The sequence below is a fragment of the Meriones unguiculatus genome, chromosome 16 (genome assembly GCF_030254825.1).
Source record: "Meriones unguiculatus strain TT.TT164.6M chromosome 16, Bangor_MerUng_6.1, whole genome shotgun sequence".
Taxonomy (NCBI): Eukaryota; Metazoa; Chordata; class Mammalia; order Rodentia; family Muridae; genus Meriones; species Meriones unguiculatus.
In genome coordinates, this window is record NC_083363.1 from 9,973,662 (window position 1) to 9,989,719 (window position 16,058).

General features: G+C 43.7%; 1 protein-coding gene across 1 annotated transcript in view; it reads left to right on the top strand.

The window, feature by feature from the left end:
• The first annotated feature begins 5,929 nt into the window (after window positions 1-5,929).
• Window positions 5,930-16,058, top strand: part of LOC110561764 (solute carrier family 5 member 4-like) — a 43,527-nt gene continuing 33,398 nt past the window's right edge. The window contains 6 exon segments of the mRNA XM_060368933.1: window positions 5,930-6,091; window positions 6,749-6,820; window positions 8,388-8,492; window positions 10,619-10,646; window positions 10,649-10,677; window positions 14,065-14,169. Of these exon segments, the coding sequence (XP_060224916.1) occupies window positions 5,933-6,091; window positions 6,749-6,820; window positions 8,388-8,492; window positions 10,619-10,646; window positions 10,649-10,677; window positions 14,065-14,169 (498 nt within the window). The 5' untranslated portion in view covers window positions 5,930-5,932.

Consider the following 16,058-nt stretch of genomic DNA (forward strand, 5'->3'; position numbering starts at 1 on the left):
CTGTACCATACTAATCTACTTACTGAGTCAAACCTTGCTCTTGGGACACCTTGACAGATCACTGACTCCTATCTGCCCAGTGGGAACGGTCCATTCATCCATTCCTCCAGATTCTCCTCTGGGATGTCTTGTGGAGAATTACAGATTTCTACACCTAGTGCCTACTTTAAGAGCCTCAAAGTTTACACACTTCTGCAACCAAACTTGGCCTCAAGTTCCCTTAGATGACAGTTCCAAAATAAAACCTTTTTAACTACTGCCAGTGATTGGGTAAATGAACATTTGCTGGAGCCCGCAGGTAGAGTCAAACAGTTCCTGACTGGGGAGTGAGGACTGAAGGAAAAAAAAAAATTCTACACAGGGGATCAGTTCAAGAGGGCTGTCAGTAGAAACTGTCGCACTTGGTTTATTCCACAATACCTTTTCTTCAGTCAGAGCAAAGCACCTCAATACAATGAAGGGGTTCATTGAGAAGTCAAACCTGTTTACCCCCACCACCTGTCTGTGTGATTCTTACACAAACAAAAGGAAGGAACTTGGCAAAACATCCTGCTTATCTCTGTCTCCAGGTGAAGTTTTTCACTGTAAACTCAGTAACAAAGCAACCTGACAGATAAGCAGTTCTTCCCAGAGGTTCCCTCAGGTAAATGGAGGTTGCCATGTTCAAGTCTCTTCTTTGATTCAAGCTATCCACCTCTGTTTGCTCTCCCGAAAGTTCTAACTGTACACGTACAGAAAATTTCTCCTTAACCTACTTAACTTTGTCTTTTGCCTATATATATGTTCCAGCATTCTGCCAGACCCAGGTGTTTCGTACATCCATGACCATGCCAAAGCCAACTACCTACAGGTGTTCCAGTCTGACCTTGCAGACTTCATCAAGCTGGACCTTCACTTTTCCCTTCCAGTCATGGATGTTCTTACAGACCCCGGACAGCATCAAAATAGCCTATTCTTCCTGGACTTGGCCAGCATTTCAGCCTTTTGATCTCCCTACAGCTGCCCCGGTGTCAGCAGAAAGTAGCAAGAAGAGAATCTCCACCCATTATTCACTTATTAACAAAAGACTGGAAAGGTGTGCTTCATGTCCAGGACAAGTAGCTCCAGGTTCTCCCAGCATTCCTCAGTTCCCATCTGCTGCAGTGTGTGGCTGTCAAACTCCACCCTCTACCCTGAACTTTTCAGGGCAGGGGCTTTCACTCTCTTCACCATGTAATCTGTACATTTTGTTGCTATTACTTTTCTCTCTCTCTCTTGCCCCCTTGCATGGCAATCAAGAACTGCTTCCAATGACCAACATTTATGTACTTTAACTTGCTTTACATGAAAATCACCCATTTTTTTTTTTAATTATAGAAAAAGGGAGGGATGTTAGTATTTAGGCAGCCTGCTTCTGGGTTGCCTAGGAACCTATGATGTTATCATGCGTCACTGCCAGGTAGATGCACCCAGAAGGTGTGGTTCAGCTGCACAGAAGCTATAAATGGACCCCTGCCTCTTACTTCTCCCTCTTGCTCTTGTGCTCTTTTTCTACTTCTCTTGCTCTCTCTCCTTTCTCTGTTGGGGCACCTCCTTCCTTCCCCCTATCATCTCTCTCCCTCCATTTCCATCTAATAAACCTCTTTTATATAATATCTGTTGTGCACATCATCATTTCAATGGTCACCTCCAGGATATAAGTGCCACTATTGTGCCTTTAAGAATAACCTGGCAGACCAGTCATTGTTGTGGTTTGTTGACATTATAGCCAGATAGGACTACTTATGCTTTTTTTTTTTCTTGGCTGCTTGCATGGCTCCTTCCCAAACCATGAGAATTCATCCTCAGTGAGGAGGATTCCAAGTCGGATCCAAAATGATTCCTCCAAATTTTGTGTCTGTGTGTGTCTTCCACAATTGAGTCTTTCCTGCTTTTTCTGGAAGGCACCAAGGCAATAAAAATAGTCTGTATTCTTCTGGTGGTCTCTTGGACTTCCCTGACTATATGTATGTACGCACATACATACATACATATGTGTGTATATGTATGTATATGTTAAACATACATATGTACATATGTATATACACGTATGTGTTGTGGCATCCCTTCAACATACCCTCCTACAGCACAGCACAAACACTAGCTCATGAGGTTAGAGAACACATGAAACTGATACCCCTGGTCCTATTTCCAATACTTCACTGACTCTAGTTTATGAGGTCAGGAGCATGCAAACTCCCTCACACCTATGTGGCAAGGTGCATCAAAATGATCTCACCTACCCAATCCACAAATAAGTGCACAATGTTTCATAACAGAACAAGCACTACTGAGCCAAGTTAATGCTCACCAATCAGATGTAAGATCGAGCATCAAAGGAAAAGCACTCAACCTAGCCATTCCAGTAGACTTTACCAACACACCAATTCCTCATGAACATACCCTGATATCTAAACATGAGTGACATTAAAAAAATATTAACTATCTCCTCCAAAAATTACTAGTATTTGGGGGCTTGTTGGTTCAGCTGTTAAAAGCTCTTGTCATTCTTGCAGAGGACAAGGACCTCTGCAAGTTTCAAGCACCCACACAGAGGCTCACAACTACCGGTAACTCCAGTTGTAGAGGATCTGATGCCCTCTCCTGACTTCCCTGGGCACCAGACATGCCCACTGATACACATACATGCATGCTGTCATTCATACATACACATAAATAAAAATAAATATATCTCTTTAAAAACTACCAATCCCGGAGGAATCCATACCTTCTCCCTAACCACAGTTCTAGCCTAGATCCCACACCCAGTGCCGATGCCTACTCTGGCCTCCCATACTTGCACCAAAACTTATCTCTAGTATTTCCAGGCTTCTGTCAGGAAACTCACTACTTATCTTCCAACAAAAAGACCCTTCTTACTTAACATTCAACCTTTTCATCATGCCAGATTTATCCCCACACTCTTAGACCAGAAAGCAAATCCTGTAGAGCAGCCCAGTTCCCTCTGTCCACCTGACTTCATTTCCACCCATGTGATTTCCAATATCTGCACAAGGCCAGCTTGCATATCTTTTATTCTGCCCCAACCTGCTGTGTCCATATCAGCCTTGTAAATAACAACAGAAGTCCACATGCTCAGATATCATCACAAAAATACCAACAAAATGAAAGATCAATCCTGTGTCTTCTCTAAAAAACAAACAAACAAACAAACAAACAAACAACACCCTACCAGTCATTTAGAAATGTTTGCCAATGAGAATTATCTAGATGAAATCAACTCCATCAAAGACTCCAAGGAGTTTAATAAAGACACAAAGAAACAGCTAACTGGAATTAAGAAGAAAGAGCTTGAGAAGAAATGCCAAGTGATGCCCAGGAAAGCACAAACAGAGGCTGATATAAATGATGGAGACAATCCAGGGCTAAAGAACAAGGTTCAGTACGGAGGGAGAAGCACTGAAGGAGACTCATGCTGAAGTAAAGATGGAACTGAGAAACCCAACAGCTCAACTGTAAATCTCAAAGGCAAGCCCCAGAAGTAGAATGAATCAAGCCAAAGATAGACTATCCAGACTCAAAGATAAAGTAGGCAGGACCTAGACGAAACACACAGGAAATGTGGTAAACTAAATTAAAAAACACACACACACACACACACACACACACACAGGAAAGGAATTTACAGGAAGTGGAGGAAACCATGAAAACTCAAATCTTTGAATTATAGGTGTAGATCAGGGAGAAGAACCCCAACATGAACCAGATCTTCATGACAGCGCACACCACACCTGCACAGGTCAAACCAGACAAAATCCGGCACTGAAAAGGGAGGGGAGACAGACGGTGCTACTCCTAACCCCAAAACCTGCTGGGAAAGAAAGGGAGTTTCTCCAATGGAGCGTCACTGGGCATGCCAGCCTTGTCTCAGGGCAGGCTCCATGCCCACAAGTAGATGGTCAAAACAAAACGGGCTCCTTTGTTTGTTTGTTGGTTTTAGTTTTTGGTTTTTGTTGTTTTCTGATTTTTTGAGGAATATGAGAGAGAGAGAGAGAGAGAGAGAGAGAGAGAGAGAGAGAGAGAGAGAGAGAGAAAGAATATGAAGTTGGCTGGGTAGAGGTGTGGCTAAGCTGTGACATGTTGGGGAGGGGCAGAATAAGATCTAAACGTACTATATGAAAAAGAAAAGTGCTACTAAATTTTTAAAATGGTGCTGGGGAAACTGAATATCCACATGTGGAAGAATGAAACTAGGTCCTCATCTCTCTTGCCCTGCACAAAATCAACTCTAGATGGATCAAAGACCTTAACCTAAGACATGAAACTCTGAAACTGTTAGAGGATAATACAGGAGAGATGCTTTAAGGTCCAAGCACAGGTGAAGACCTTCTGAATAGGACTCTACTCAGTGAGCAAACAATGTGACAACAGGAAAGTGAAAATACACACACACACACACAATAATAATTAAAGAGCATCTGCATAGCAAAAGAACAGGGGAGAAATCTTTGTCAGCTCTGCATTTGACAGGGATAAGGTTTACCATGTATTTTAAATATGAGATCATGGAGGCACATGCTCTGAGGTCCTACTTCTAACACCAAGCAGGCGTCTTCAATGTAGCCTGGAACCTGAGCCATGAGGGTCAGTAGCACATGGTTGTAGGTTCATTTCACTCTTCAAAGCCTCTGACTCTTCTCTTTCCTCCCACTATGCTCTAAGACTCCCTACCCATCGGCCACTGTTTGGCTGTGAGTCTCAGCATCTGTTTTGAGGCGCTTCTGGGTAGAGCCTCTCAGAGGACAACTCTGACAGGCTCCTGTCTGCAAGCTTAGCGGAGTATCATTCATAGTGTCTGGGGTTGGTACTCTCTAATAGAGTGGGTGTTTGCTGGGCCAGGCATCGGTTGGGCATTCCCTCAATCTTTGCTCTATCTGCTCTGTCTTTGTCCCTGTACATCTCGTAGGCAGGGTAAATTTTGGGTCAACGTTTTGGTAGGCTGGTGTTCCCCGCCCTTTGCTAGATGACCCCAAAGTGATAGGAGTTCCACAAGAAAAACAACAGGGCCAACTAACCAGGGCCCAGAGGCATTTGCTGAGACTGAAGCATCAACCAAGAACCATGTATGAACTGGAGCTAGGCTCCCTACAAAGATGTAGCAGATGGTCAGCTTGGGCTTCAAATGGGTCCTTCAGTAAGGAAAGTGGGGGCTGCAGTGGACATGGACTCACTTGCTAGTTTTTAGATCACTTTTCCCCGGAGGGACTGCCTTGACAGGCCACAGGGGAAGAGGACCCATTCAGTCCTGATGAAACTTGATCAGCTGGGAGCTCCCCTTTGGAAGAAGGGAGGGAGAGAGGGTGAGATTAGGGAGGAGGTAAGGGGCTATAAGAATATAAAAGTGAATAAAAAATAAATGAGGGAAAAAAAAAACCCTTTGACTTACCCACCACACAGCCCCACCCACACCCTTTTATATGTAGTATGGTGAAGAGGCTTGCCCTTTTTGCACAGGCTGTGGGGGTCTAGATGGAGCCTATGACTTAGATCCTATTCTGGGTGACCTCAGTTTCAAGGGATGAGTTTAGCCAGGAATTTCATCTGCCTGATAAGGGACCTCTATCATGATCCTACCTGTCTCTCTCCTGTCCTCCTCACTTCTCTATTCCCTTACTTCCTTTTATCTTCCCTTTGTGTGCCCTTGTACTGGACAGCTGTCTTAAATACTTTTTCTTTGCATGGTCACATCACTACCCACCTTCAGTGCTCATCCTCGGCTCTGGCTTCTCTCCTTGATTTTCCAGTTCCACTGAAGCTGGTACTAGGTGAGAGCCTGAACGTACGGGAGAGGTTTAAAGGTCTCCTGTGGACAGATGCTGCTGACCTCCTTCTCCACCTACCTGAGGCTTATCATTAACTTAATATTTATATATAAAAAGTATCAGTCCTCGCAATGGGGACAGCACTGCCTGCAGCCATGGCCAGCACAGCAAGCGTCATTACCAGCACTGGAAGCTCAGAGCTGTCCTCACTGTCAGAGAACATCAATAATGCTGCTGACATCTCTGTCATTGTCATCTATTTCGTGGTGGTGATGGCTGTTGGAGTGTGGGTATGTGGGATGCTGTGGGATTTCTGGCTGGGCACTGAGATTGCAGGGGGAACCGTGTCATGGTAGGTGTGTGAATCACCGGTGAACTGAGACAATGATTTTCCAAGCAGCGTTGTCTTTCTGTCAGGATAATTTGCTTGTGTGTGACATAAATAATGTTTGCACTGAACAAATTTATTCTCCAAAGAAGACCATCATTTGAACACAGCCAGGGCTGGGTTCTTGCCCTGCTTAGCATGCTCAGAACCTCACATCAAAGACACAAATGGGACTTCCTTTATCTCATTTTGATTACTTCCCTTTGCTGAGTGAGAAGTTCAGGCCATTTGTATTTTGTTCACTCTTTCTTTTCAGTATCGAGTTTGAGTCTCCAAATTTTCTTCCAAAGGCAGCTTTCGAGGCACTGTTTTCATGTGCTAAAACAAATACCGGGTTTTCAGGTATAATTTCTGGAGGTCCCTCAGCCGAGTCATTACAAAACCAGGATCTGTATGTCTATTATTAACGGAGGCTGTGTCATTCTATCTAAAAAGGCACATCTCTCCGGGGGAGGGCAGATCTATCAATGTCACATGCTGTGTGGAGCAGCTGGAGGGTCTCTTTGATCCGGGGTGCACCTGTGGTTTCTGACCTTCCAGTGGCTTCCTTCCTGTTCAGGCGATGCTGAAGACGAACAGAGGCACCGTTGGAGGCTTCTTCCTGGCGGGACGAGCTATGACTTGGTGGCCAGTAAGTGGGTGAGAGGTTTCTGGAGATATGCCTCGATTGATAAGTCATGGTGGCAGCAGAGGGACCTGCCAACTTGCTTTTTTTTTTTCTTTTTCTTTTTTTTTTTTTAAATAAATCCTCCACTTTAAGACCACAACCTGGGATTGCAGAAAGATTACACCGTACAACCGACTGAGAAAAGCCTTGGTCTGGGAGCCCTGCCACTCCAGTTCTAGTTCATTTGTCCTCACAAAAAAAAAAAAAAAAAAAAAAAAAAAAATCCTTCTTAGTATTTATTAGCTCCCTGAATTCCTTTTCTGCTTCCAATCCGGAGCTAATCCTGCTCCTCTCTGGGAGATTATCTTTTCTCTGACCTCCCAGTTCAGGGTCCGCTCCCTCTCTCCCTTTGAACGACGTGTTCTTCTGTTCTGCATGCTTACTGGCTGACTGATTGCAGGCTGTGTTCACCGTGATGATGTTACAGTGATTCTCCTGGCCTGTTGCCCACCAGATATATATATTTTTTCTGAGTTTTGGTATATGGCTTCTTCAGCCAGGTTTTATTGCAGGACAGGCAATATATTCCTAGAGAGTGTCAGGGTTAGGTCCAATATACAGTGAGTGTTCAGAAAATGCTCCCGTCAACAGATACTCTGTCTTATCTAGATACCATAAAAGGAAAGTGAATTAAAACTGTCTGGTGGGGATGGTGGGAACAGATTTACTTGAGGCACATAATCCAACTACGTGTTGCCTTCTTGCTACTTTTTGTGAATCCTATGATTCTCAACTAATCCTAGAGTCACAAACCAGCTCTATCCCTCCCTGACTCCTAACACCCTCATACAAAGAGTGAGCGTGAAGAGGAATATAAAAGATAGCAAAGACTTAGCTCTGCAGGATCTCACAGTCCTGCTCTGTTCTCTGTACTAGTGCTGGTCTGTGTCCGTTGCAGAGCACTCTCTTCATCTCCGAACTTTAAGAGCAGGAGGCAGCACGATGGAAAATGGAATTAATGAGCACAGGATGCTGTGCCGGTGAGGGTAGAAGTTCCCTCTGATGGAACTTTGGAGTCTGTCACTGACTCAAGCGTCAAGTGCTGGTAGGAGATCTAAAAGCCTGAAGGTCCACTCAGAACAAGGGATACACTGATGTTCCCCTAAGGCAGGCACATCAGGGTTTGCTTTTGTAAAAGGCCTAATTGAAAGTCTCTTGCACTTTAGAGGTCAGAGTCTGCTGTGAACACATAACAATGCCACCACAACACAAAGCCCCTGTAGTCAGTGTGCTGTGGCATATGAAACAAGAGATAGAGATGCTGGATTTTAAATCCCACCTAGCTGCAACTCTGCACATCTCACCCTTCAGATTAAAAAACAAGCAAAACATTTTTAACTCTTTATAGTGTGAAAAGTGTTTGTGGCTCCTGGGCCACAGAATAACTGGGAACAGGCAAGTTTTTGTCCATGCACGATCGTTTGTTGCTTTTGCTCCAAGAAGCAGAGACTGAAACATCTTAACACCTGTTTCCCAGCGGTCTTATTTCAGTCTCTTGACTCTAACTTTAGTCTGATTGCTTGCCTTGCAGATGGGCGCCTCTCTGTTTGCCAGCAACGTTGGCAGTGGCCACTTTGTGGGCCTGGCTGGGACAGGTGCAGCTTCAGGAATTGCTGTTACAGCATTTGAATCACATGTAAGTGACAGAAAATTATTATTTTTTTAAGTGAAACCCATGTCTGGGTATTTTCAAGCTTATGTTTTCCTGGAGTCTGTATTGGATGTCCTCTTTTGGTTCTGGTTTTTATTTCCCCCTCAACTAGTCCAATTTTTGTCTTTGAGAGCTTCTGTAGCCTCATTCTTTTCCTATGTGGCTATTCCTACCAGGATGTCATTTTTGTATAGTCCAAGCCCCACTTTCACTTGGTCCCTGTTTGAGCTCTTTAGTCTCCTTTCAGAGATGCCACACTGTATGCCCATTCTTGAACCAAAAGCAAGGATTAAAAATGTAAAAAAAAAAAAAATGCTGGGGAGAGGTCTCAAGTTTGCTACACTTGCCATAGAATCAAGAGGACAGATTTCAGATTCCCAGAATCCACATGGACACTGAAGACACATGGCAGCCCACTGTAATTCCAGCCTCAGTGGTAGGGACAAGGGATTAGGCAAATTAGTGAGACTTTCCATACTTGAGAGCTTTTGGGTTGATTGAGAGCCCCTGCCTCAAAGAATAAAGGTAAGAGCAATGGGAGATTCCTAACATCAGCCTTGGGCCACTAAACACACCTGTGTATACTATATGCACATTGAAAGATAAATAAGTAGGTCAGGCATTTGGGCCTTTAATCCCAGCACTCACAGGGGCGGGGGCAGGGGCAGGGGAGGCAGGCAGCTTTCTGTGATTTCAAGATCAATCTGGTCTACTTAGTGAGTTCCAGGCTAGCCAGGGTACAGAGCGAGACATCATATTGTGTAAATACGTTTCCCTGTAGCTTCCCCCCCCCGTAGGCTAAACAATACCAAGTGGTCAGCATTAAATACATATACATTTGAGCAATACTAAATTGACTGAGCAGGTTGTATGAGTGTGTGCGTATCAAACCTTTGGGACTTTAGCAAGGACCTTCTAACTTTCTATCGCCATTTTATAGTGGCTGTGTCCCTTCACTAGACCCTAAAATCTTGAGAATGGAATACGTGTCTTCTTTCACCGACACCACTCTAGTGCACAGCTGGGCATGTGGTGAAAGTATCATATAGCTCATGAGGAGCTCATGAGGAGCCTGCATCTTTACTGTTCTCCACGGTGCACATGTGGAGGAGAGCAGAACATACATCTCAGGAGTCTGCTTTTTTTTTGGAGGGGGGGTGTTTTGTTTTGTTTTGTTTTCACCATGGGAGTTAAACTTTGGTTCTCGGGCTTGTATAGCTGGTATTTTTTTCCAACTAAGCTACCACACAGGTCCCTTCTATATATCTTCTTACATTTTTTTTTGTATATGTGTGTGTACACTAGCAGGATAGACAAAGTTGGAATGTGGTGCAACTTTAAACAAACCACCTTAGATGGACTCAGAAAGTGGCCTTGGACAATGCCTCTGCCTTCTCAATGCTAAAAGTTGTTTTGTTTTTGTCCATTTTAACCTCAGAAATATCAAGACATACCCAGACTTTGGCCAGATATGGCTTGTGGCCTGGGATTTGATTTCATAATGCCATAGAGCATACAATGAAGACTGCCTCCATTGGCATGAAGAAAGTGACCTCTAACCCAATGTATATCACTCCCAGGCTATAGACATCTAGGCTTTTATAGCTTTGACCATGAATTTCTTGAATCTCAAAGCTCACATCATTCCTATATATGACAATGATGATAACTACTCGTTATACCTGCTTCTCTAGTTGTGGAAGGACATCGGTGCTTTGTGCTATTTTATGACATGCATAAAACCTGCACTTTAATACCAGGTTATATTAATAGCGCTACTACATTTGGCAAGACTTAAAGGGACCTGAAGATGTTATTCCCTTCTCAAAGTTTTTATTTTTTATCCTCAATGCTTTGGCACTCATGTATAATTCTCCCATTCAAGTTCATTGCTTTTGTCTGAGGATGTACAATCTTTATTTAGTCCAGTGAACTCAAAACTCTTTATCTCCTGCTTGCCCAATGTCAGATATTATAGTATGAAAATACTATGTTAGACAGGTGCTAAGAGAAGTAGTTGGGTGTTTTTGTTTGTCTTGAGATTCAGAGGCCAGAGGTCATAACATAAGGTCACAAGCCAAACTCTTAACGCTGCTCTTGGTTTGTTACAGTCGTTTGCCTTGTTGCTGCTCCTGGGGTGGTTTTTGTCCCCATTTATATCAAGGCAGGGGTGAGTATCTGATGTCTCTGTCATACACTTATTTATCTACTTGTTCTCTAGGTTAAATCATGAAGCCTGGGTATTTGGGCCTCATTGGTCCTATCGCTAATAATATACAGAAGAAAAAAAAATCAAATTGCTTGCCCATAGGGTCCTCCAGTATAGACTGTGTCTGTCACCAGGTGAGCAGTCAGTGGTGGCCCTGCCTAAAGATCACCATGGTAGATGTAAGCCTGAGCCAGGAGCCAAGCTGGGGTCACAGGCATGTTTTAAGAGAAGAGGTAATCTGGCTTAAGTCTTGGGAGATAAGACTGAGTTCTTCAGGTAGGAAGATTGGATGATTGGATGATGAAAATCTTTCTTGGAGTATTTGGAGGTCAGTTAGAAATTAAGGCTAAAATAGAGAATTCTGTGGGAGAATACTGGTGAGAAATAGAGGTGTCTGTAGGCACAGTGGGGGTCAGTTATGAGTTTTATGTGTTTCCTTTCTTGGGAAGAGGAATGAGAGCCATGGAGGATGGGATGGGGACAGGGAAGGTAATAGAGGAAGAGAGCCAAAATATACTGTGTACATATGCAAAAATATCACGGTGAAGTCCACTGTTCTACAAAATTAAAATACGATAATATAAACACAGTGACATAGGGGCTAGAGAGAGGGCTTGATGGTTAAGAGCACTGGCTGCTCTTGCAGAGACCCCAGCTTTGATGCTCAGCATCTACAAGGTGGCTTACAACTATCTATAACTCCAGTCCCAGTGACTCCAATACTCTTTTCTAACCTGCTCAGGCACTGCACATAGAGTACACAGACGTGTATGTAGGCAAACACTCATACACATAAAATAAAAAAATATAATAAAATAAAGTTAATATATACTTAGTGTAATGGCTAAAATTCGAAAACAATGATGCCATTTTAACTAGATGCTGTAGGGTAAGAGAGATGTCTCAGCTGGTAAAGGCACTCGCTGCCAAGCCTGATCACCTGAGTGCAGTCCCAAGGATCCATGTGACAGAAGCAGAGAATCAACTTCTGCAAGTGTTTCTCTGACCACCACATACACACCTTAAAAATTTGGAGAATTATATGTCCTCTTGGAAATGGGAGGTGCAGGGCCTTCAAGGATTCCAGGGTCGTGATTAGATTCCCATTTTACGAAGTTAAACTTGGGCATCTGCGTGGACAATGGACTTGAGCAAAAGTTCATGCAATCTGGGGCTGGGATGATAGCAGTAAAGTGCTTGCCACGCAAACCCAAGAATGTGAGTTTGATCCTCAGCACCTACGTGAAAATGCTGTGCATGATCGTGTGTGCTTGTAACCTAGCACCGAGGAAGCAGACACAGGCTGATCCTGAGGACTTCCTGGACAGATGGTCTATCCTAATCACCAAGCTCCAGCCTGGTAAGCGACCCTGTCTCATAAAGACAAGGTGGATGGTGCCTTGGGGACAACACCCAAGGCTGTCCCCTGGCCTACACACACACACACACACACACGCACACACACACACACACACACTCAAATGTTCATTAAGTCTTAGCTAGAAATGGTAGCACAGGCCTGTAATACCAGAACTTAGGAGGAGACATGGGCAGAAAGACGAGGAGTTCGACATCCTGCTTGGTTACAATCAAGTTTGAGGCTAGCCTGGGCCACATGAGACAAATAATGATTAAAAAATAATGACTAAAAAGTTCATTCATTCCCGTGTGAGGCTCAAGAAAGGAAACAGGGAGAAAAGGAAGCCACTTTTTTGGATACTTGTGACGTGTGTGTTAGCAGATCAGAAGTAAAGGCAGCATGAACAATTTGAAGGCAGCATGGACAATTTGAAGGCTTGAAGTTTTAGCAACCAGCATGCATGAGTCCTCCATAAATGGGGCAAGAACCACAGAGGGGAGCCATGCAGAGATGGGCAGGTTGGTCAGGAGGGAGATCTGTGTAAGAACAATAAGTGCATCTTGCTCTCTGGAGACATTGGTTATGAGCCTTGGCTAGCTCCGAGAACGACACACTGAACAAACACCAGGGGCCAGATGGCCTTTCTTCAGGATGGTTGTCTGAAAAATCTCACTAGATGAGGAGCTCCTCCTTTGCACTTCTGCAGAAGGTGGCACATTTATTTGTCCCCGAACACCTGTGTGGGTTTGGCTGTAGCTTGCCATCTCTCCAGGGATTCTCTCGGTTGGAGGTCTGCTAAGAATTCCTCTTCTTGTTTTTTTTTTATAACAGGGGATGTGTGTGTATATTTGTTAACATGTTTCATAATGGAAGATACTAAATAATGAGCACGATCACTCTGATAAACAGAGAAAGGTGAATTTCTTATTCTAAATGTGTCATGAGCAATTTTGTACTTCAGTAAAGAAAGTTACAGGTATCTCTCTAACTTAGGACTTAATGTAACTCTTATTTTCTTTTTTAAAATTTTTTTATATTAATTACAGTGTATTCACTTTGTATCCCAGCTGTAGCCTCCTCCCCCATCCTCTTCCATTCCCACCCACTCTCCCTTTCTTCTCCTATGCTCCTCCCCCAGTCCAATGATGGGGAAGGTCCTCCTCCCCTTCCATCTGACCCTAGTCCATCATGTCTCATCAGGACTGGCTTCTTTGTCTTCCTCTGTGGCCTGGTAAAGATGCTCTCTCCTCAGGTGGAAGTGATCAAAGAGCCAGCCCATGAGTTCATGTCAGAGACAGTCGCTGTTCCTTTATTGGGGAACCCTCTTAGACACTGAGCTGCCATGGGCTACTTCTGTGCAGGGGTTCTAGGTTATCTCCATGCTTGGTCCTTCTTTGGAGTATCAGTAACAGAAAAGACCACTGGGCCCAGATTTCTTGGTTCTGTTGCTCTCCTTGTGGAGCTCCTGTTCCCTCCAGGTCTTTCTATCTCCCCCTTCTTTTATTTTCAATAAAGGGAATCATATAAATGCATACTCAAGTATGTACTTACAATATCAGCAATCAATTTATTTTATAATTATATTACAATTTATTATTTTACAAATATTATTTTTGCTGTACTGCAGCATCACTAGTAAAAAGAATAAAACTTAGGTGTAGAGTGTCATCTACTGAGTGATGTGGCAGGCACTTCATTCATACTTTTATACTAAACCTCTATTTTAAGAAAAGGGAAATTCAGAGACTCATTTGCAAAAAGTCATAATATGTGGTAAACATCAGAGCCTGGAAGAAATTGTCATTTTGTCTTTAGTGTCTGAATTCATTCCAGAATTATCACTCTACTAAGGAATTGTGTCTTCCTCCCTTCTGAATCCCCAAGTGGTTGTGCTTAGTGCTTAACTCTCTGATGTCATTTAGCAAATGTCAAATCATCTGATTGCACTAGGCATGGAGGTGAATTTCTGTTGCCCTCTCTGTCTGCAGGTGATGACCATGCCAGAATATCTCAAGAAGTGGTTTGGTGGGAAAGGACTCCAGATCTATCTCTCTGTCCTTTCCCTCTTCAACTGTGTGGTGCTGTCAGTCTTGGTGAGTTTCCTGCCTCCTGGCATTGGAGAGTCCACAGTTTGCTTGTTGGGGCCGGCTGCTAAAATCAGAGACTGGTGTGCATAGACTGCCGTTAGCACCAGCAGGGTCAGAAACTCCAGTTGGGAAAATGCTCAGGCCATCCATGTGCCTGGCGCAGCAGCCTTTCATGTCATGAGAGCAAGAGTGTAGGTCCACCCCTGAGAACATGCTAGTGTGAAAATGCAGGTGTGGCCAAAGAGCAAATATCACTCACACAAGTAATAATGGCTGCTTCCTGCAGGGGCCTCTTGCTTCTCCATTGCCCAGTGCATGGTAAGTTGCCTAAATTTTCTCTGAGCTTGCTCTGGCTTGCATTTTCCTTTCCAGTTTAGTTATCAAATACTTGACCCAGAAGGGAAGTACTTTGTATCATTAAACTGACTTGAGTTTGCCTTATCAAAGACTGCCCTTGCAAAACCTGAATCATAAATGGGTCCCTAAAATGATTATTCCCTGGAAATCATCTCTAATGAAAGGTGTCAGGCATTTGACCTTTGAGCACCACCTGAAGAAAGAAAGGGCAGCTTATATATCCTTACATATCAATACCTAATAAAACATCAGAGTTCATAGCCCAGGCACACATGTCGATGTTAGGAAAGAAAAGTTGCTTTTCCTGTTCCTTTTCTGTTGGGTGGTTACTGTTCTGAGTAAGCCAGCTCTGGGCCTAGATGCCACAGGCTTTCCTCATGCCCTGTGAGCACATTTGCCCTTTATTGAGCTGAGATTCCCAAGCAACAGGAGTTACCACACCCCAAGGAGATGAGGATTTGTATCTTAATACCTGGCTACTTACAAAGACAGAAGCAGAAAAGGTGTGCCCCGCACAACCAGAAGAGGTTAGTACCTGCCAGGTGGGATTGCAAATGGCCTTTTGCTTACACAGTCCCTTAGGTGGGAATGTTAGCAGAAGCAGAAGACCCCCCCACTTGGTGCCAGGGACATTGTGTTTGCGTGTTCTCCAAATGGGTGGGACTTGCTAATCTCCCAGGTCCTCCCTGACACCTGCAGCTCTATGGTTCCAAAGGCCATGAGCGTGTGCCAAAGCAGAAGGGCAGCAGTCAAAGGCTCTCTTGAGGGATGTGGCCTTCTGGAGTGCATGGTTCTGGGTTGTAAATAAGAGATGGGATATAGGTAAGCTGAGTGGGGTTGCAAGGAATTAGCGCACACGGGCTGTCCATGAGTGTCTGTGATCAGCCGATGGTACAGCAGCAGTCCCTTTATGCCTACAGGGCTATGTCTTGAGTGAGACCAATGATGGTTGACCTGAGGACACTTTGTTTATATACACACACACCCCGATAGCCAGTTCTATCCTGGCTACTTATTAAGAAATCATTACAAGAACTTAAGATGGAGGAGTTTTCAGAATCTCGCCTGCCAGGATTGAGAAAAGGTGGATCCCGGGCTCTCAGCCTCCAGGGACCTGTACATGAAGACTCAGTGGTAGGCACCATGACCTGTAATCCCCGAGTATTTCAGTTCACACTCCCTGAAAATGCTGCTGCTCTTCTGGAAAACAATGAAACTTAGAAATTAACATGTCTACACACACTAAGATTTTACTAAGATATTACCAATGGTTCCAAAATAATCTCTTTTAGCAAAAGAAAATCATACGTCATTAAAATTCCTCTTTATTTCAAAGGTTTCTTTTTTCTTTTTTTAAATACTTTTTCCTACTTTAATTTTTAAATAGTTAATTTTCCCACCCATAAATTTATTATTTTTATTGAAATAGATCTTTTCACACAATGTATTTTATTATGGTTCTCCTCCCCAAGCTCCTCCTAGATGCTTCCACTTTTCCACCTACCCAAATCCACACCCTTTATTTTCTCTCTCATTAG